The sequence below is a fragment of the Caretta caretta genome, chromosome 1 (genome assembly GCF_965140235.1).
Source record: "Caretta caretta isolate rCarCar2 chromosome 1, rCarCar1.hap1, whole genome shotgun sequence".
Lineage (NCBI taxonomy): Eukaryota > Metazoa > Chordata > Testudines > Cheloniidae > Caretta > Caretta caretta.
In genome coordinates, this window is record NC_134206.1 from 101986662 (window position 1) to 102010414 (window position 23753).

Consider the following 23753-nt stretch of genomic DNA (forward strand, 5'->3'; position numbering starts at 1 on the left):
GGGAGAAGAAATGTTTCAAAAGAAAGTATTTGCTAAACATGTTACCTATTTATAGCTTCATCTGTAATGTTGCAAGATGTGCCACGCAGTTTGAACATAGCAACACAGCCTCACTACTGTGGTGAATGTATTCTCATACATACATATTAATGTTCCCAGATTATGTTTTTATACTTTCAAGTCATTTCATTTTTTTCAATTAATTTGAGAAAGTAGGTGGAATCAGGACATCTTACACATATACAGGTTGCATTTTTTAACCCAAAGTATCCCAAAGCATTTATAAATCTGTTAGATTGCAAACGCTTTGGGGTAGGCACTAGTTTTTGTTCACACAGTTGGCACTTAGATAATTAATATGAAACAAGAATTACCTCACTCAAAGAAATGGCATCATCTCTGCAATTGAACATGGCAACTATTCAAATTGTTCAAAGGTATTGTGCAGGTTAGGAAGAGAACTTTACCAGAAAACTTTGAATTGAAGCTGCTAGGGAGACACTTGATAGTTAGAATAGCCATGAGCTAACAATCCTTCACAAAATGGTGAGAATCTTGGCTTACATCTCATTTGAAAGACTGTACTTTGCAACAATATAACGCTCCCTAAACCATGGTGAAGCAATACTATTTCAGAGTGGAAAGTGCAAACTTCCGAACTGCCATGCTGCAGCCTTACTGTTTTTCTTTAGAAGTCTCCCATCAAGATACTGACTCAGCCCAGCCCTAGGCACAGGGGTAGAAATTAAAATCTTGACTTTAAAAAACAATATTGTAATATTTTCCTATTCCAAAAGAGTTATAGCACTTTCCGTGCCAGTGGTTCTCAACTTATTTATCATTGTGGTCTGCAGGAGCCAGGTGGCAGGGGAGTGGCAGCCTGCACCCTGGCACCTTAAGCCCCGCTGTGCAGGGCCGACCAGCTGCCCACCCTGGACCCCACTGGGCTGGTCAGGAGCCCCAGACCCCCGCCATGTGGCTGCCCTGGACCCCCACTCTGTGGGGCTGGGTGGCAAACGCAGACCCCAAACCCCAAGGGGTGGGCCAGCAGCCCTGGACTCTATTCCCCGCGGGGCTGGACAGCAGCCCCCGACCCCACCATTCAGCCTGGCCTTTAGCATACAGCTGAGCTGGGCCGCAGCTGTGTGCTAATTGGGCCACGGGTTGAGAACTGCTGTTCTATACCAAGAATAGGAAAAACTGTAAATATTTTGTAAAATATATCTATTGTGAATGGTAAATGTTCAAGAATTTAATGGCATCTCCTTAGCTGATAAGATCTGATAAGATCAAAGTTTGATTTGGTATAGTCTGCAGGGCTGATCAGCCATTAAGTTTAGAGTATTCACTAGAGCACACTAGGATAATCAATCCATACTCAGACATGTAAGTCACTGGAGTTGTACCACTTTACACGAGGGCTAAACTTGCTGATTATGAATATCAAAAGGGGGAAAAGCAGCACGTAAGTTTGCTTTCTTGTTCCCTTCTAATAACTGGTTCACCCATGCCATTACAATCCTCTGGACCTTTTTCTGCACTTAAAAACCTATTTGCTTCACTAGAAGTTAGAATTGTGATTAAAAATCAAATCTAACTCAATAAGTAACAAAATGACACCAACACGAAGACATATGACAATTTTACACATATGGTATATTCTGCACCTCTACACCCTTGAAGTGATTCTACCCAATATACTTTTCAAAAGTAACATTCTCTGCATGTACCAGAATCTAACTAGTCCACACGTGACCGGGGCTAACTGCAGTATTCTAAACTACATCTGCTAAATCTTCTGGTTTGCCTACTTAGGTCTTCATTGTCAAATAATTTCAAGTTACAATGATATTGTGGTAATGTGCTAGTGTCCTATTTATTTGGATTTTTTTTTTTATTTTATTGCTATGGACTCACTAGTGGCTTTGCCATAATTGTTGTGGTGTCTCTGAAGCAGATGATGAGTCTGAAGACCTTGTCCACACTTGCAGCAGTGTGTAGGATACAAGTAGCTACATGCTGCACTGAAAGGCAGGCACCATTCACACTCACCGCAATGTGTAACTACACGCAGTAGTGAAAGGCTGCAGCAGGGGGGATGCAGTGAGGAAAGGCTCCGGCAGCTCCTCCCTGCCAGAGTCTTTCCCTGTTGCTGGAAGCTTTCACTACATTGAGGAAAGGCTCCAGCAGCGGGGAGGCAGCGGGACACTGCACTGCTACAAATAGCAGTGTAGACGGCGGAGGCACTGCCTGATCATGCAGAGAGCTAGGTAGGGTATAAACCTATATATCAGGCATGTAGGGCACTCTACTCACCTAACTCATGTCCCACCAACTACACTACTATTTATACCCATACTAAACGGGCACGTAGTATATGTACTCTACACACCGTCATAAGTGCAAACCAACCCTAAGAGTCACACACTGCCATCCAGGTTCTCCCTTGTTTTTGAGGAGGAAGTACGCTCTGAAGCAACCTTATATCATCCCCTCACTCCCTTGAAAGCCAGGTCACAATCTGGCCAATATTAGCAAATTAACAGGTCTTAAATCAAATATGTTTATAACTGCTGCACAATTAAACAATTCAAATTATAATTATCCCAGAGCATATTGCATCACTTTAGAACATTATATATGTAAAACATATTATAGCTCATTTCTACTAACTGTTACAGTGACGCTTTTTTGTTTGTTTTTAAAAAATCATATGGGGGGGGGAGTAAAGGTCAATTCTCCCTGCATGGTGCACGTGTTGAGACAAGGTCAATCACTGTAAACTGGTCACACAGTGTAACTCTTGTCTGAAAATGGAAATCTTCCATTTAGAAAACAATTACCTCCATCATTCTGTGACTGCAGCTTTCATTATCCAGAGTTACACAGTCTTAATGGAATTCTGTGATAATTAAACTGATAAGACCTAATTTAGCATGCAATGACAAGTTTCTAATAGTCTGACTTCCTGATCTGCCCACTGGCGAAGAGTTTCCTGCTCTATGTTCTGGCTGAAATTAACAATGTCTTTTTTCAGTGGAGTTAAAATCTCCATATGGGCTTCACCCTGTTCATACATTTTTGTATTTAATCCTCTTCCCCTCTTCAGACAGCATGTCTGATGTTCATTGCTTAAAACAAGCTGCTCAGCAAAGAGTTATTATATAACTCTGGCTTCAGTTCTTCTCTAACAGCCACACTGGTGCGGGTGCGGGTTGTTTTTGTTTAGGGCAGCTCTTTTTATTTTCTCCATTAATTCTCATTAGGGTTGATGGTCTTAATGTGTGCTGATTTCTCTTTGACCATGGCATTCTGAGTGAGTATGTGGTTTTCCTGATTGCTGTGTTTAGTCTTTAGAAGTTATCTGAATACTTGGTTAGCACTCCGCAATCTCAGGAAGCAGAATTGTCATTGTTGACTACAGACCTGGACCCCCAACTCAGGCTTCTTACAGGGATTCCATGCAGACTGTACAAAAATCCATTTGCTGACTTTGACTTTAGAGAGTGCAATCCATCTGAACATCACTTGTGGAGACCTTGCTGTGCTATAGCTAAGGTTTCAAAAACAGGTGACAACAAAACAGAAAGGCTTCCACAGTGGAAGAGAAGCCGAGCTCCAGAGGGTGAAGGGTTCGCTGAGGTCCCAATCTCTTCCCAAATCTCAACACTTAGAGCCAAAGTTTGGCTTTCAGTTACAGCCCACGGTGAGTGAGGGAACTGACAAGCCACATCAACTCTCAGAGCAGTGCCTGCCCTAAGTCAGTGGTTCTTAAACTAGGACCGCCACTTGTTCAGGGAAAGCCCCTGGCAAACCGGGCTGCTTTGTTTACCTGACGCGTCCGCAGGTTCGGCCAACCGCGGCTCCCACTGGCTGCAGTTCGTCGCTCCAAGCCAATGGGGGCTGCAGGAAGGGCGGCCAGCACATCCCTCAGCCCGCGTCACTTCCTGCCACTTTCACGCCCCATTGGCCTGGAGCGGCGAACCGCAGCCAGTGGGAGCTGCGATCAGCCGAACCTGCAGACACAGCAGGTAAACAAACGAGCCTGGCCCGCCACGGGCTTTCCCTGAACAAGCAACAGCGCTAGTTTGAGAACCACTGCCCTAGGTAATGTACTGAAAGCTCCGGGAGAATACATCAAGCAGTAGGTGCGACTACATCATTTTACAGGATTCAGGGTCATACCAGCTAAGCCAGGGCTTCCCATCTGCCCATCGAATTTCTAGCCATGCTGGTGGTTCTGAGTCTCCCAGTTCTTGTGTGCTGGGTGATCAGGGGTGTGCCTCATTGTTGCACTGGGGCATAAAGGACATGGGGGTGAAACAGATTCTTATGTCCTCTCCCCCTACCCCTGCATCATGCCCACACAGGGATGCACATAAACTACCCTTTTGGGCTTGTCACTGGGAAATTACATTATGTTAGAACATCAGGGTTGTGGTAGCTAAATATGATGTTACACCATGTAGACAGGGATGGTCACATTTAATATAATGTTACCTGCCCACCAGATTAACCAGAGATTATGTTAAATACTACAGTCCCTGCAGTGCTTGTGATAAGTTGTGTTTGGCATCATGTTAGTTACCATGAATAAGTTCCCTCTCAGCTGCGCAGCTGCGGAGCAGCCTATTAAGTGCCGCGTAGGCACTCAGGCTGTGACAGGAAGGGATGCCTCTCCCCTAGCCCCGGACCTGCCGCAGCCAGGGGAGAGGCACCTCTCCCCCAGCCCCAACCCAGCCCTGGCTCTGCTGCAGCCAGGGGAGAGGTGCCTCTCCTGACCCAGCCCAGGTGCTGCTGTGGGGAGAGAGAGCTGAGGGGAGTCCTCTCTCCCCACTGTAGCCCTGGGGAAGCCTGCATCCCAAACCCTCATTCCTTAGCCCCACCCCAAAGCCTGTATTCCCAGCCAGAGTCCTTGCCCCCTTGCACTCCAACCCTCTGCCCCTGCCCTGAGCCCCCTCCTACACTCCGAACCCATCAGCCCCACCCCCGCCACATGAATTTTGTTATGTGCACCTATATGGAGGTGATGTCGTTTTTAGTGTGGATGAGCCTTTAAAGAACACATTCCTGTACTGCAAACACCATAGTAAGCAAAGGGATTTAAAAAACCCAAAACTTTTATCTTGAACTCACAGGTGAAAATGATCCTAAATGGCTCTCAAACCCAGGCTACACTGGGCTTCATTAAGAGGCAATATTATAGCGGAATGTTGTGTGTCAGTAAGTGAGCATGTCTGAGTTGATGTAACTTACCTGCAGAGAATCTGGGAAAAAGGTGTAACACGTGTAAGAAGATGTGAGTTGCATCTTCTTCCGGCCTTGTTAGGGACCTTTTCTTTTTCTCTCTTCTAGCCCTGCAGCTTGTAAGATACACCATTTTAGACCCTCTTCTACCCAGATTTAGTGGGCCAAATTCTCAGGGGATGTAAGTTGCACATTGGTAAGTGGTGTGAATCACTGTTCGTGTAACATACACTTGTGGGCACTGAAGAATTAAGGTACACCAATTTAGACTCTCTTCTCAATCTGGCCCACAGTATGCAAATACCATTCCTATAATCTGGGTGGAGATTTTCTAGAGTGGTGGTGGATTTATCTGTCTGAACTTTATTAAAGTAGTTCCACCTTATTTTCATTCCAAGCTTGCTTTTTCTTTAATTGACTCTCTGCTATATTTGAAAGCTTGCTAACCCACCTTTAAGGATGTACATGCTGAACTGCCAATAATAAGGAGACTGATTCCCCACAGCACTTCTCCTTGTGTAGTCATTCACACTTATGCAAAGAGTGCAGGGTGGGTGCACAATTCTACCTAATCAGACTAGCAATAGGAAAATGTATCTTACCTTGCTGAAAATTTCCTTTCTTCTAGTGGTAAACTCTGCAGGTTCCTTACAGTGGGTCTTCTTTTGCAGTCTGCTGAGAGGCACAACTAGACCTATCAGTCAGGGAAGGATGGGAGTTGCCAGCCCTTAGAAGACCCCATCAGTATGAAACAGCCCCTGCTCATACATTAAATTCTTGAAGTATTAACTAACAAGTTACTGAGCATAGTAAAATTTGGAAATATGAATATTTCCTACTGCTGAGCAGATATTAATTCCACTTTAAAACATGGTGGTGAAATATATATTCATATGTTGAGAGGCAAAGGTCATCCCATGGCAGGGCTGTCTTTACCCATACGCAAAGTACACAGCTCCGTAGGGCACCAGGAACTTTGGGGCAAATTTCTTGGTGCCCTACGCAGCTGCGTGCTGCTTCAGCCCCTGCTCCACCCCTTCCCCTTCCCTTCCCCGGCCCCTGCTCTGCCCCCACCCTGCCTCTTTCCACCCCAGCCCTGCCCCCACACCCCTGAGGACTGCAGCAGGGATCGGGCGTGCACTCACCAGCAGCGGGAAGTACAGCGACCTGGCCCCAGACGCACCACCAATGAGTGCTGGGGGGTGGTTCCCTCTGCCCCCCAAACTCCAGGCTGGGAGCGAGGGGAGCAGAGCGGAGCGGGCTGGGGCCGGGTCACTCCACTTCCTGCCGCCCTTTGAGTGCGGGATTGGGCTGGACCCTGCACTCACCAGGCAGCAGGAAGTGGAGCGACTCGGCCTGAACCCGCTCTACTCCGCTGGATTGTGCTGGGGGGTGGTTTCCCCTCTGCCCCCCAAGCCTGCTCCTGCACCCCCCCCCACCCCCACAGAGGCCTGGGGCCAGCCCACCCATCCACCCACCCCCCCGCGAAGGCCCTGGGGCCCCACACACACACCCAGCGGAGGGGGGGGCTGCATATGGCACCAGAATGGCTAGGGACAACCCTGTCCTGGAATGAGGAAAGTTTTGTCCCAGGTGGGACAGGATCTGCAGACCTTCCCACTAAACAAAAGGAAGTTGTTGGCAAAGTACAAAATTTTTTCCTATTCTTCTGCTCAGGGAAGGTCTGCAGATCCATTACGGTGGGATGTCCAATAGCAGTATGTAGTACGGAGGGGATAATATAGTTAACTATATACAATGTAGTAAGTAGACTTATCTGGCTACTGTGGTACAAAAGCATGCAGAAATTTCAGCCAAACATCACATCTGAGGAAGCTTGCACATCCAGCTTGTAAAACTTGGCAAATATGTGTACTGATGAGCAGACGGTTGGTTTACATATCTCTTCATAAGATGCATCTGATCTTTAAGCCCAGCAGATAGTCATTACTCTGAGAAAATGTGCGTGGACATTTGGGGGAGCTGGGATGGCTTCTGGCCTTTTAAGTTTCTGCTATGCACTACTGTATCCACCTTGATATAGATGTCTGAGACGATTTCTTACATTTTGCTGGTATAAAACAAAAAGTAGCAGTTTTTCTGAAAGATTTGGTGCATTTGATGTAGATCTTCAACATCAAAATATTTTGGTAGGATGTTTTGGAAGCAGATCAAAAGATGGAAGGACTATATCCCTTGCGCTCTGTGGAGTACTGAATTTACCCTGGGAGTAAAGGCTGCGTTGATTCTTAAAATCACTTTCTCCTGGTGGAAGACACAATATTATTGTTCTACTGATAAGAGTCTTTGTTCTTCAAATCTTCTGGTGGAAGCGGTAACAATTAGAAAAAACACTTTTAAGGAGAGGAAATATAAGGATACCTGTGACAGAGGTACAAATGGATGTTTATTTAAGCCATCAAACACTAAATTTAGGCCCCAATGGGGAATCCTTCTAACTGGGGTAGGATTGACAAGAGAGGCTGCTCAGAAATCTTCCAATGTCTTGAGGTCTTGAGGGAAGTAATCTTGTGCTTTCCTGTTGTCTGTAACATGCTTGAGATCATGGCCACTTGAAATTTTAGTGTTTGAGGGGAAAGACCTTTCCACAGGAATTCCAGGATGTATTTCACTTTTCTACCTACAATTTTCATAACAAGATCTTAAAGCTGGACCAAATCCTTGAATATGCTTTATTTGTTGAACCTTTTTGCAAGCTAAGAGCTTGCCAATTAGAACCTATGAATATCCCTTTTGTTTTAGAAGGGCCTTTAACATACCAAACAGCCAGATTTGTCCTCCCTGAGTCTGAGTAGCAGATCAGTCTGTGACAGAATGCACACTTGTATTCACACGCTATACACTACAGTAATAATCTATGCACAACATATGGATAGTAAGGTATGATCTGAGAACTAACAACTGTTATGAGTATAAGCTGAAATCAATACTGAAGTGTGTTTACCAGACAAGTCCGGGAAGTGAGTAAATCTGTTTCTCAAAGACAAAGGACAAATTGACAACCCGAGCCAGGTGTCATCAAAGTTGGTGAGCCATCACCTATCAAGTTGCCATTCTTTGGCATGAAAGGGTTGGGGAAGGCGGGAAGGCAAGGGACAAGGCAAAACTACAGTTCAGCAAAGAGATGTAAAAAGATACAGCATGGACTTCTTTCACTACTGGACTCCATGTTGCCTTCTTTACTGTTTGTATAAAATTTGCTTTGAGGAATAACCTTCAGGAAAATGCATCTCAAAAGGGGACTGGACCAAAAAAGTGAGGGGCAAACACAACCCAAATTATCTCTCTCAGTTCATCTCTCTCTTTCACCTAAGAGTACAAAAGAAAACAGCTGTTGGACCTTGGGAGAAGATCCTGGGCTGAGAGTTTGCCCAGCAATGTTATTACTTGTACGCATTTTGTAGTTAAATAAGCTTGTTTTATTCTTTAACCAAAACTAATCCAATGCTGTGAACTGTGTGGGAAACTCCATTTGAGATGGCAAGCATCTTGATTCCCTTAGAGGGGCAACAGACCTAACATATATCAGGACTGTCCAGGAGAAGGCTGGACAGTGCTAAACACATGTTTTTTGGGGGAAAGATCTGGGATGAGAAGTGTATTGGAGTCACCTTGCAAGTAATAACCAAGGTTGGAGAAATCCAGAGTGTGACTGGTGTATGCTTCAGATTGCTGAGGTCAGAGCTGCTGAACCAGGTGGTAGATATACACAGAGACTTAGGGCAGGCTGTGATGTGAGCTACCCAAGTTGGAAGCTACAACAGCAAAACATTGGGAGGCACCCAAGGTTGCATGGCAGGGATGACATAGCCCCTCATTGGTCTGGATTGCACCCCAGAGCGTCACACAGTCCTTGCAATAGAAGATCCCTTTGGTGTGGGAGGAAAAATGGACGGCAGACTGCCAACAAAATCAAGTCTGAAAACCAGGGTTTCCTTAGCCAATGTGGGGCCACCAGAATTACCTCAGATTTCAGAGTAGCAGCCGTGTTAGTCTGTATCCTCAAAAAGAAAAGGAGTACTTGTGGCACCTTAGAGACTAACAAATTTATTTGAGCATAAGCTTTTGTAAGCTACAGCTCACTTCATTGGATGTATGCAGTGAATTTCCCTGGGGAGAACTGTAAATGGTGGAAAGGCACACAGCAGTCCTTCCAGACATGGATGAGAGTGTGCATCTGTGAAACCATAGCAGGTTACAGAGGAACAGCCGTGTTAGTCTGTATTCGCAAAAAGAAAAGGAGTACTTGTGGCACCTTAGAGACTAACCAATTTATTTGAGCATGAGCTTTCGTGAGCTACAGCTCACTTCATCAGATGTTTACCGTGGAAACTGCAGCAGACTTTATATACACACAGAAATCATGAAACAATACCTCCTCCCACCCCACTGTCCTGCTGGTAATAGCTTATCTAAAGTGATCAACAGGTGGGCCATTTCCAGCACAAATCCAGGTTTTCTCACCCTCCACCCCCCCACACAAATTCACTCTCCTGCTGGTGCTAGCCCATCCAAAGTGACAACTCTTTACATAATCAAGTCGGGCTATTTCCTGCATAAATCCAGGTTTTCTCACATCCCCCCCACCCCCATACACACACAAACTCACTCTCCTGCTGGTAATAGCTCATCTAAACTGACCATTCTCCAGGTTTAAATCCAAGTTAAACCAGAACATCTGGGGGGGGGGGGTTAGGAAAAAACAAGAGGAAACAGGCTACCTTGCATAATGACTTAGCCACTCCCAGTCTCTGTTTAAGCCTAAATTAATAGTATCCAATTTGCAAATGAATTCCAATTCAGCAGTTTCTCGCTGGAGTCTGGATTTGAAGTTTTTTTGTTTTAAGTTAGATTTTCATAGCTTGGCTGTGGATCTGGTGGTTCTCTGCTGATATAAGCAACTGCAACTATGGTGGACATCACTAGAACATCATGATTGTTCAACTCCGTGGCTACGGTTATTAGGGCATACCTGATTGCTCTGAGCTCAAGCCAGTTGATACTGTGTTGAAGCTCCTTGTACATACACAACCCTTATTTGGTTTTGTTCCCTAAATGAGCTCCCCCATCCTTTGCAACTGGCATCATTTGCCACTACAATTCTCTCCAGCTCTAAAATCTTGTGGCCTTCATAGTATCTGCTCACTTCCAGCCACAAAGATAGAGAATTCAATAGTGCTTTGTGCAACAAGACTGAAGTATATAGGACTAACAGGTCTTGAGGATCCAGAGAAACCAGGAACAGCTGGAGAGGACATATGTGGGATCCTGCACATGACAGGATGTCGGTGCATGATACCATCATACCAAGTAACAACATCAGAGCCCTGATACATGAACTACAGAACTTCCTGTTGCCTTTTTAAATGTTTGTCATAGTACACGCCTCAATAACATGGAATACCATGAGCCCATCACGCCACATCTTCTTTCTACATTGGCTTCCCATAAAATATCAAGTCAAATTCAAGGTCTCAGTCCTTATCTTCAAGGTCAACAATTCTGCTCTTCAGGCACAATGAAACTTTATACAATAAAGGTAAAACCGGTCTGTGCAGAAATAGATTTCTCAGAGGCCAGTCCAAGACTGTGGAATGAACTCCCCCAGGAACTACAGACTAGCACAAACTTTACGACCTTTTTCTCCAAGTGCACGGAGCATTTCTTCAGCCTTGCCTTCCCTAACAAACGTACAACATAGTGTACATTAAAAAAAACCTCAAAACAAAACCCTACCAAACCAAAATACTCTATTGCACACACAATTCTCCTCCCCTCCCCGCCATCCCGAGGAAAGGATGAAAGAGAGAAAGAACCATATATCAGATGTTAGTCTTGTCACTTAATGCACTACTAGAAGGTGCTCAGATACCAAGGTGATGAGGGTGGTATAAAACCATATAGATTATAGACTAGTTCAGTAACCAATAAAAAGCTGTAATTATAAGTGAAATCAAGAATGGACAAAAATTAAGCTTTCTGGGAAGTTGTTTATTTCATTTGAGATCCAATCATTGAGCTGGTGAAACTAATACCTAATATCCTAGAATACCAGGGGAATTTATGTTCCACTGAATGTTCTTACCAGCAGTAAAGTTTTCTTTGACTGTCAGTACAAGACATCTGTATTAATCTATTCACATTAGTTTCACCTGATTGCCTGGTTTAATGCAGGATTCAATTACTTTGGGTTTAACACAGCAATAAATTAAAATTCTGTGGGGAAGGAGTTGCTTGCGTTTATCTAAGTTTTCAAAAACTTGAAAAACTTTCCATATGCTATTTGCTGGCACAACTAAATGAATTCCACTCTCCATATTTCTGCTGAGCTGTATGCATATAGCCCAGTGGTACTCTGACTGAGGTTCGCAAGTCATAAGTGGCTCTTTAAAGTGTCTCCTGCACTTCTTTGCAGCACTTGATATTAAAACACTGTGTGATTTAATTATTAACCAATCTAAGCTATTAATCAATTGTAGATGATAAAATAATAATACTTGGTTAGTCATTTTGCTGTGAGAATAATATAAACAAACTAAAAATATTTCCTCTGTCATACTGTTTAAATATGACTATATAGCACTATAGTAAATGAAGCAATGAATTCACATTACTGTGGCTCTTTTGGATAATGCTGATCACTAATTTGGCTCCTGAACCACTGAGGTCTGAGTATCACTTATGTAGCCCAATATTTTCAAAAACAGGAGCCTAAATTAGGCTTCTAATTCCATATTTAGGCAACTACATAAATAGCCTGATTGTCAAAGCAGCACCAATTGACTTTAATGGGAGCTCTGAGTGCCCTGCATTTTTAAAGTCAGGACACTTATTTAGGTCCCTATATTAGGAGCTTAGCTTTAGCTTCCTATTTTTGAAAATCTTGCCCCTGTGGTTTAAATGTACTTTGTATTACACATCCAGCACAAAAAACAGTAATTGTCCTCTTTTGGGACAGCAAGACCATAATTATGGTCAACATTTAGGCCCTGATCCTGCATTTGGATCTGTGCAGGCAGACCCATGTACCTCATGGAGCCCCACTGGTTTTTAATTGCAGAAATAGGGCCGTATATGCTATATTTAAACCACTGTTGTCTCTAATCTGTGTACAATGCCAAGGTACTTTAGTAATGCAGTCTAACAGACATTTTAGAAGACTGTAAGCCATAATATTTCTCACACATACAAAATTATAAATGTAACAGAAATAATAATAAAAAATGCTTCCAAGGGTTGGAACCAGCAAGTCACAAAGAAAGATACTCCCTCACAGAGTCTCCTTTTTCGATCAGTTTAGTCCTTCCACAAAGTCAAGGGGCCAAATTCTTCTTTGAGTTACCCCTGTGCAACCTCATCATCTTGCAAGGGTGTAATGTACACGGTCAAATCTATTGTAGTGGATTTGTACTTGTGTAGCTTAGGGGATTAATTTGGCTCAAAAGCTGCTCATGTAATTCAGGGAACCAAAATGAAAGGAAAAATTAAGATTTTTGTCACACTGCCATATTTCAGTGTACAGCCCACACAGCCCTTCTATCTAGGAGGAATTTTCAGCCCTTCTATAATAATACAAAGCATGAAGAACACGTAAGAGACTACCTCCTGAAGTCCCTCGCAACAGAGCTGGCAGTCTATCTGGAAAAATAACTGTTTGGCTAATTCTGAAACTCTTGCTGGTAATGTTTCTAGTGTAAAAAGGAGAGTAATAGGAATGGAAAATATTATAAACTTTGAATGTGGAAATGTTTGAAAAGGGAAAAATCATTAATGTATTTTATATTGAATGTTTTAGTTTATTGTACTGTGTTTTACCACACACTGAAAGAAAGACATCCAAGAATATTTGTCACATAAGAACAATTTCAAAAATCCAAGAAAGGTGAGACTATAAAGTTTGTCATTGCAGAAGCTACATACTTTTCCATCATTTTTTATTACTGTTGCTGCTCATATATAGCAATCCTTCCTATGTGCTCCAACTTGAAAATTCTGTGACCCGGTCTTGCTTCACCTCTGGGTTTCGGGAATTTTATGTAAATCTTTGTGCAAGCGACTGGAAATTTGATCAGCTCTGCCAGCTGAGAAATTATTATCAGTGTGGTTAATAAACTCCTACAGTACCAAGCACTTTGCTGAAGACACCAAACTAAAGACAATCTTGTCTGAAGAGCTTACAATCTAAAAGACAGAGAAGATGTCCCGCAGTGGGGAAGTCTAAGGAGAAAGAGTTTGCTTGGAATTTTTTGTAATTATTTGGTTAATAAATTAATAATGTATTTTACTTTCTGTGGGCTTTGTGGAGTTTTCGGAATGCATTGGAAAGATGAGGAGGTGGTAACTTGGCTGGCTAGAATCTGGAAAGCATTCTATTTGTAAGGGACTGTAGAAAAAAAGCCTGGAGACACGCCTGGGAAAAGAGAGGAATGGGACACTGAAGTTGGCCTCACTAGTGTAGTGGAGGAAGAAGGAATGCAGTGAGTACCATCTAAACTACTGCTTGGAACCCTTTGAGAATCAATATAAGGAAGCACTATCTAAATCTTAGAGATCCTGGCTGGTAAGAAGGCATCCACACCAATTGTTCAAGCAAAGACTGCTGCCATAAAACTCCAAATCCTTCCCTTTGATGCATGAGGTAGATTTCAGTAAGAGATATGCAAGGACACAATTTGTTATTACCCTTTTGCAAATACTGTCCTGCTTATATACAGAAATTGAATAGAATCTCATCAGGGACACATAACTGAATGTAACAACGGAGATGGAACAGATTTTGATCCCCTCAGAGTTCCATGACAGGGCTAAAATTATGTCAGCTGCCAAAACAGCATACCAGAAAGGAAAAAATCTCTCTTAGGAGAAAGGCAAGATTTTGCCTTTTCAAAGCAAAGCCTGTACATAGGCAGTCTGAAACTTCTGGAGAGTCAGTAGCAAGGAAGGAATAGCTGGAACTAACGGGATTACGGACAGTAAAGAAGAATATTTTGCCAAAAAACTGCCATCAAAGCCTGTAAGTGGCAGCTATGTTTTAGGTCTGTTTTTGTAAAATAAAGGGACACAACAAATTAAGTATAATTAAGAGATAATGTCAATGGAGTAGAAAACTGTCACAGGATAATGCAGAGATAAAGACAAGCAATTTAAGGAAGATAAATGTTTAGGTGAAGCTGATATATTTACTTTTGGAGCAGGAGATATTAATCCTGTGACAGTGTTATATCTGAATCACTTCCTTTCTCTTATCTCTGGTGTATGCTAAAGCCTCAAAGTCTCAGGATTTTCTGATCAGAAAAAAAAAAGTCCTCTTGCACTCCCACCACAGTGTACACTCCTGAATCATATGCACAACAGGTTATCATGAAGCCAAAAGCTGTTAGACAAATAACTATCTACAGACCTGGATTCATAAATCTTAGGATCAGAAGAGACCATTATGATACAGTACACCCTCACTACAACACCCTTCATAATAACAAACCTTTGGATATAATGAACCCGGTCCCTGGATTCCTACCTCGAACCCTGGGGCTGCACCGGGGACTGAGAGCTCCTCCACCCTGGAAAAAATGGAGAAAGTACTATTGCATGCACTTTTGCAAATGAAGGAAGGACTTGAGGTTCAGGTACCAGACTGTGACACGGGAGATTTGGGTTCTGTTTTTTGCTTTGCCATAGTCTCTGACATTTTTTGTGTCTTAGCTTTGCTTAGCCAAATTTAATTGCAGATAAAAATATCTCCTAACCAGTGTTATGGCCAAGAATTGTTTTTCATGTATTGGTGACAAACACTGGTCCAGACAACAAGTAAGAATTGGAACTATAGACATCTGAGATCCACTCCCTCCTCACTAGAAGTAGGGTGAGACACTTGAGCTTTCTGTATCTCCATTTCCCAATGTGTAAAATGGGAATGATAATAGTGTAATGATCTCACTGGCTCATTACTGGGCAAAGGATGGGTTACAAGGTTTATTAGTTAATGTTTGTACTAGGCTTTGAAGATACACTGGTTGCCACTGAAAACTCTCCATTTGCCAACCATTTACCACTGCGATAGCAAAGTTTGGCCTATACTCCGAATAGGAAATAACTGTTGGTACATATTGATTTTTTAAAAGTTGGTGTCAAATTTAATTATTATTTAATGGGCCATTGGCCTTGGAGAACAGCATTTGCAGAACTACACGGTGATACTGGGTAGATTTAGGTCACTTGCTTTTCACTTTATAGAGAAGATCTTTCATGGGGAAAAAACCCTACATAAATACCATAGGATATTTGTCAGTTTTTGAGGTTGATGAGTATATGTGTCCATAAGAATATATCTCACTCTGTCATGTCAAACTTTGACTGCTGACATTCAGCTTGCTTGATTTGAATAGAGGAGGGATTTGAAGGCTTAGGGGGAAAGAGTGGGTGTTGTAAAAGATGAAAGTTGCTGCAGCAGAAAGATATTTAAAGGATAACCAGACCAATTTGTTTTCATGGGTGCTGACTGTGGTTACCTCTGTGTGTCTTTTTGCATTCTGTTTCTCTTTTCTTTTCCTTTTGAGTGTATTTGTAGCTGTGCTTTTTATTTTAAGTGGTGAAAATTAATGTGGCAAATGCACATCTGTAGATTAATTACAGGAATGTGTCCACACAGCATATGTGATGATTACTAGCCAGATGTTATTAATATCTGAATGTAAAAAGGGCATGTGCTGTGGAAAAAGTCCACATAGCATCAGATAATCGGTGCTCTATCTAATGCTGTACTGTGCCTCCAGCAGTCGCCAGTAGCTTTGGAGGAAAGCAAATTACAAAACAAAACCCAATACTGCAACAAAACACCCACTTAAAAATGCATCTTGTTAACTGTGCAGTGATGTGTATAAATGAATCATGATTACTTACATATAAAACTATATAGACTAAATTTAAATGCACGTTCAGACAAGTAATTATGTGGAAAATATAGTTGAATGGTTATAACCTCCAACCTGCCCATTTATTTCTATGCTCCCATTTAGTTTCACAGTAGTCTTTGTGTTCTTTAGTGATGACTGTTAAAAATGTTAAAGTACATGCAAATGCAATTGCATACTTAATTAAACAGGTAATAACTGGGGTTTACCCATGTACCAGGACATTTTTCTGAACATTTAGTCCACTGTGTTTGTACAGTTCATGAAACTATCATAATATTTGTTACACCCTACTGAGCTAATAAGACCAAAGAATGAACTGAGGAGTAAAAATAAGACAGTAAAAGTAAGAAATAAGTGACATAGGCCACATCTGAATGCACCTGACACTTTCCGTGAGGTCATTTCTGAAGGATGATTTAATATAGGAAAAGTCAACCTTTCTAATATAGGAACCCAAACCAAAACAAGCGTAGAGTGAGAAACAGAAGGGAACGATTGTACTATTGAGGCATAGTGAGGAGCTGTGCTATCCACATTCATGAACCCACCCTTTCATTCACATCCTTTCACTCACTCCCACTGACCCCTTCATGGACAGTGTTTGAAAAAATTACCAAACACACTAATAGATAAAGGACTCATCTAAGATGAATGGGCACTCTGTTCAGGAGCAACACCCATTTAGGAAGCTAATCTCTCTGCCCAACTGCTGGGAAAGGGGATGGTGCCTGGATTTCTACTAAGCATTTGTCCTTGACCCTGCTGTTAATGGAAGTTGTTAAATCTGAAGCTGCTCGCCAACAAAGAGTGAAGGTTATTTATTCTCTCTGCTGTTGCTGCTGCTATTCCCTCCCACTCCAGAATCTCCTGGCTGCTAAGACAATTATGGATCTGGGGTTCTTCGCTAGCCTATTCCTATTCCTATTGCTCTGCTGCATGGCTCATACTTTCCCCTGACCTGGCTCTTGACAGTTTCACTCTGTTCCACAGATTTCTCCAACAATAGGAGTGAAACTGACCAGTTTTGTCAATTTCATTATTTTTCCAAACTGGGGAAGCTTTGAAGGGTAGCAGAGACACTTGAGGAGCCTAGAGATTTAGAAAGATAACACCATACACTTGGTTCACATTATCTTCCCAATTATGTTATCAGCAATACAGGATATTATTATTATTTATATTGCAGTGGTGCCTTGGAGCCCGTGGACTGGGACCCCATTCTGTTAGATACTGTAGAAACACACACTAAGACGGTTCCTTCTCCAAACAGCTTTTTTTCTTCTTTAGAAAGAAAGTTTAAACTCTGTACTGTACTTGGACAGCACTTGCACAGTAAGGCTTCTTCTTGCCCCAGGCAAGACAAATGTATTTCTCAAGCCCTTCAAGATGGTGCAGAGGACAATGCTGACCAGAATACAAGAGCACAGCAGAAAACAGCAGAGAAGAGTTCTAGGATCAGTATGTATTGTACTTCATTTAAAAACCGAACAAAACTGGAAAACAGAGTTACATGCTTTTTAGAATAAAATCCCTTGGTAAATACCAAATCTTAGTTTATATACAGATCCAGTCTTGCTCCCATTCATGTCAAATCTATGTACTTCAATGGAAGCAGGATAAGGCCCAAAAGTAAAGAACCTTCTACCATGCACAACTATATTGTATGCGTCTCACAATATCCCCTTTCTGCGCCAAATTCATCCCTGGTGCAAGCTGGCAAATCTCTATTAACTTCAGTAGTGTTGCATCCACTTATGACAGCACAGAATGTGATCCTTGCTCTGTGGCAAACTTGCTAGATAGCTCGCTTTTCTTTTCTTTTTTTTTAAATTTGAAATTGAAATGATCAGAATCAAACGCGCAAAACTTGTACCGATTTACCGTAAATTAAGTAGCACTAATTATATGGTAGCTGCTAGATTGCTATGTTCATATGTTTGTTATAATGACACATCTCAGGAATGAACAGGACAAACTCTATAATAATACCTTCAGGTAAAACATCATTGCTTTTATAAAATAAAATAATATTGTTACACAAAAAAAGTTTACCAAATAATTTAGTTACCTGTAGACATATAAGATGTATCATCAATTGGAGCGTTATAAAATATTGCTAAGCTATTGCCATTTATTTACCTATTACCAACATTCCTGATGAGGGGAAGCTTATTAAAATTGTACCAAAATAGTTCTGAACATTACCTGATATCCTCAGATTCTCTTAGACATCCTTCTATAAGATGGCTATTGTAGAGAGACAAATGTGAACATAAGAATATAAAAATGGCCATCCTGGATCAGACCAATGGTTCGTCTAGTCCAGTATCTTGTCTTTTGACAGTGGCTGATGCCAGATGCCTCAAACAGAATGAACAGAACAGGGCAAATGCTGAGTGATCCATCCCGTCATCTACTCCCAGCTTCTGACACAGGCTTAGGGACATCCAGAGCATGGGGTGAGTCCCTGACCACCTTGGCTAGAAGCCATTGTTGGACCTATCTCCATGAACTTATCTCGTTCTTTTTTGAACCCAGCTATATTTTTGGCTTCACAACATCCCCTGGCAATGAGTTTCACAGGTTGACTGTGTTTTGTGTGAAGAAACACTTCCTTCCATTTGTTTTAAACCTGTGGCCTATTAACCAGAATGACATCTTGGTCTCGTATTCTGTGAAGGGGTAAATAACACTTCCCTGTTATTCACTTTCTCCACACCATTGATGATTTTACGGATGTCTATCGTATCTCCCCTAGTCATCTCTTTTCCAAGCTGTACAGACCCAGTGTTTTTAATCTCTCCTCACATGGAAGCTGTTTCACACTCTAATAATTGTTGTTGTCCTTCTCGTTACTTTTTCCAATTCTAATATATCCTTTTTTAATTGGGGCAACCAAGATTTCCTGCAGTATTCAAAGTGTGGGTATATCATTAATATATGTATTGGCGTTATGGTATTTTCTGTCTTATTATCTATCTCTTTTAGCGTATTACATCTGTGCTACAGAATCTGCCTGGTTTCCAGTTCATTTTTGGATGTTGGTTCCAACTTACACAGTTCAGGTCCTCATTGTCTTAAAGATTCTTTTTCTCTCCTGCCTTATGCCAACAGTTGAGCTCCTTGGAGATGCTTGGATGTCTCTATTACAGCAGTCCTGACGGGGTATTTTTTCTGAAAGCTCCTAAAATCTTGAGCTCATTCTCCGCTACATTCTGAAATAGCCTAAACTTTGCTGACTTTCAGGTCATGCTGCAACACATATTTATTTACTAAGGCATTTGCCTAAAAGAGATTTGTAAGGTTTCAGGGAAGATTACTGAAGTCCTTAATTGACACTGTATCAATCTGCTCTGTAACAAATACTAATGCACGTGAGTAATTTTATGGAAGTGAACACTTTTATTGAGTTAAGTGGGACTACTCAAATGCATAAGAATCAGAATCAGGGCCTTAGAGATGGTTGGAATTTTTATTTTGTAATTCAAGTATATTTTTTAAAAGTCTCAAATAAAAACTAGGCTATTTTTAAAGTTTTATCAACTACAGGAATAGCTCTTGCAATGTAGCGCTCTTACTTTTTTTTCTTCACATTTATTGACAGATTATAATAAACTGCACAATATCTTATGTTTCAGTATATTTTTGCAGCACATAACCCAATATAATCAATCCTAGGGAATTCACAGCTATATATTACCTCCCATACTTTCCTGGCTTTTGTCAATTAGCTATTAGGAGCTGAAAGGGTTTCTTGGTTTGCCATAATGAGGATTACCCAGGATCCCTAATTGGTATATTAATAAGATGTAGTTGAGTTTGAAACAAATGATACTAGTCTTATTTATCTGGAAATATGGGGATTGTGACAGGGTGGACTAGGTCCAGAGGCCCCCTGCTGGAGGCCTCACGGGCCTGCCTCAACCCACCCCAGAAAAGAGGAGAGGGAAGTCCTCCATGTAACCTAGAGTGGCTGCAGAGAAACACCCAATCAGAAGGGCTGTTGGACTGGCCAATCAGGGGCTCGAAGACTCATATAAAAGGAAACAGCAGAGGCAGAGCAGTCAGTTGCTGCCTAGAGCTCGAAGAGGGGGAATTCGGTGTCTGGCTGGCTGGAACAGCAGCAGGACTATGGACAGATCAGTGTGGGCAGGCTGAGCCCAGGGGACCCAGAACATAGCCAGACCAGGCAAGGGTACTGTGATGCGCCCTGCTGGTCTGCCTGAAGACTGAGCCCAGGGAGGACTGCCAAAAAAAATCAACTGAGGGTACCAAGATAGGCCCCTGTTGGGCTGTTAAAGAACACAGTGCCTCCAGGGAGAAAGTCTTGGTGCTACGGCCCCATACCTGGGCCATGAGAAAGAATTAGAGACTGTATACCCTGGAAGGAGGAACAGTGTGTGTGACTTGGCCAGAGGGCTGAGTCACTAAAGACCTGTCAAACAACCACTGGCTGGGGAGGGGTCATGAAAGGCAGGTGCCAACCCATTGTAAGAATTGAAAGAAAAGCAGCCTCACAACCGACCAGAAAGGGGGCACCTGTGAGAGGTGGGTGCCATCCTTGTTCAAAGACTGAGTGAATGCAGACACATATCAGTCAGAGAGAGGGCGCTTGTGAGAGGAGGGTGCCACAGGAACAAAAGTTTTTGACTCCTCTCTTGGAGTTGGGGATGAAGGTAGCAGTTGCAGTATTATATGCTGCAAGTACTGCTGAGGGGTTTGCAATGCATATACTCTTACAAGTGCTTCCTCTTAAGCCTTCTTGGGGTACAGTAAGGTGAAAGGAATTGTTCTATATGAGAGCATCCTTCATTTAACCTTCCTCACACATAGTGAGAGATTTTACACATTAAGTAAAAAGAAAGGGAGTACTAGTGGCACCTTAGAGACTAACCGATTTATTTGAGCATAAGCTTTCGTGAGCTACAGCTCACTTCTGTAGCTCACGAAAGCTTATGCTCAAATAAATTGGTTAGTCTCTAACGTGCCACTAGTCCTCCTTTTCTTTTTGCAAAAACAGACTAACACGGCTGCTACTATGAAACCTACACATTAAGTAGTATTTCACACCATGCATACCCCCATTTAAATCAGTGGGATTTCTCATGAAGTAAGGTACTACTGAATGTGAATAAGTGTGCAGAATCTGGACTATATAATAGGGTAAGGGTATAAAGTTGGAGGGAACTGGGGGGAGAAATCTAACGAACAGAATCACAGGTGATACCAGTCCTCTAATCCAACCTGTGTTCTTAGAGGAGCCTTTTTGAACCTTCACAGAGTCAGAAGTTATAAACCCAGAAAAGGACATTATTTTGTCTCCTGTACAACATATGACTTCCCTGAATTAATTCCTATTTGAATTAGAGTATATCTTTTAGAAAAACATCCAATCTTGATTTAAAAATTGGCAGTGATGGAAAATCCACTTCAACCCTTGTAAATTATTCTAATGACAAACTACCCTCATGTGCATCGTATTTCCAGTCTGAATCTGTCTCGCTTCAGATGGGAGCTCAAGCTGAGCTAGTTATCCACTGGTACCCCAAGTCTCTTGCAAAGTCACAGCTTCCCAGTATACAGTCCCCATCCTGTAAGTATGGCCTAGATTATTTTTCCTAGATATATAATTTTGCATTTGACCAAATTAAAATGCATCTTGTTAGCTTGAGCCCAACTTTACCAAGCAATCCAGATCATTCTATATCAGTGACCTGTCTTCATTATTTAGCACTTTCCCAATCTTTGGGTACCCTGCAAACTATAACAGTGATTATTTTCTATGGTCTTCCCAGTCATTGATAAAAATGTTACATAGCATAGGGCCTTCTATTAATGATTCAGGAATTTTATTTATTATTTTATTTATGATTATTTATTATTTTAGTACCATCACTATGAAAGTCAAGGGGACCCAGAGTTTAAACAACTCCTGGTTACCAGTATATAGATATTTTCCAAACATTTCAGCCCAAATGGTTAAAAATTGGCAAAATTATACGCAACTGAAGACAGGTTCTTATAATGGGTAACTTTAGCCATAGAGGTGGGTAACCTTAGCAATAGGAGTCGCTATCTGTGCCATATAATATGTAAGATGTTTGGTCAGAGATGGTCTTTGAAGCTGCAATGCCTAAATCTGGGGAACCTAAGAAATGTCGTACTAGCTTTTCCATAACTCATGAACCATCTGAGTTGGGACTGCAATTTAATCCAGCCTAATTTCTACTGCATGAGCTAGCAGTGCTCCTTAAATTATGCAAATGTAAATTATTTTAATATATCCATCACTGCTGTATTTGGGCACCATCTAAAACCATACTACAGAAAAATACTGCACCAAAAATTTAGTCTGAAAGATAAACAGATTATGAAACCACTAAATAATCTAAAATTTATCACAAATAATAAAAACCCCATGTTAATCATTGTATTTACATATTGTAATAATGAATGGTTGCCCCTCCATAAAAAAAGACATTGTTATACAATTATTTAAACCTTGGGGTGCCAGACTCTATACAAATAGATTATGACTTGACCACTTAAAAGAAAATCAATATCGTTGTTTGTGCAGTAGTCATATAGGAGAATACTGTTTTCACTTAGTATCTTCACTGCACAGACATGAACTATTTTGTATCTGTTCTACTTATTTTAGAAACATTTTTAAATGGATACTGAAATGGATTTTACCAGTAAGACAGACCTATCTCATTAAAGCCACTGTAGCCCAGCTCTTGCCTGCTTAGTCCCAGATCTTCAAGGTCCATGCACTTAAATCCGGCTGGACACTGGTAACCTTCTTCTAGCTCTCTGGAACAGTGGGTATCTGGGATAGCTAAATTATTCCAGGTTACATTTCTGTGAAAAATACAACATCAAACTGTTAGATGTACTCAGTTTTCATATGCTTAACTTGTATATTTACTGAGTTTAACATTCATTATTAATGCAGATTATTTTGCAATGAAAAGTCAACATTTTAAATCCTGTAAAATTATTTTATTTAAAACAATTTATTTTAGTGAATTCAGTGCTCATGGGAAAGGTCAGGCTAACGCACCTGGAAGCTGAAGTTCCCTTCCATCAGCAGCAGTAGTAACAAGTGCAGTCACATAGTACTATCTAGAGGCCCCAACCGAGATGAGAACCCCATTGTGCAAGATGCTGTCCAAACACATATGGCAATAAAAATAATAAATAATATTAATAGTAAGAAACACTCCATGACCCACAATATGGGGGGGAAATGGGAGAGAAGGAAGTATTATTATCCTCATTTTGCACATAGGGAACTGAGACACAAAACCTGAGATTTTTCTAAGGAGGGAGTTAGAAAACCATCTCTCATTGGAATTCAATAGAAGTTGGGCACCCAACTCTCATAGGCTTTTTTTTGAAATTCCAGCCAGAGACACTAACTGACTTGCCCAAGAACACACAGGAAATCCGTGGCAGTACTGGGAACTGAACCTAGATCTCCCAAGTGTCAGTCCAGTGCCTTAACACCCATCCTTTCAGTTTCAATAATATATTTTATCCACAGAACAGGTCAATCTTTGTAATCTC

General features: G+C 41.6%; 1 protein-coding gene across 6 annotated transcripts in view; it reads right to left on the minus strand.

Annotated features, from left to right (window-relative positions):
- NALCN (sodium leak channel, non-selective) overlaps window positions 1-23753 on the minus strand; it is a 356269-nt gene that overhangs the window by 253461 nt on the left and 79055 nt on the right. For all 6 annotated transcript variants that reach the window (XM_048854413.2, XM_048854388.2, XM_048854395.2 and 3 more), the window contains one exon: window positions 22891-23045. In XM_048854413.2, the coding sequence (XP_048710370.1) occupies window positions 22891-23045 (155 nt within the window). The remainder of the gene's footprint in view (window positions 1-22890; window positions 23046-23753) is intronic.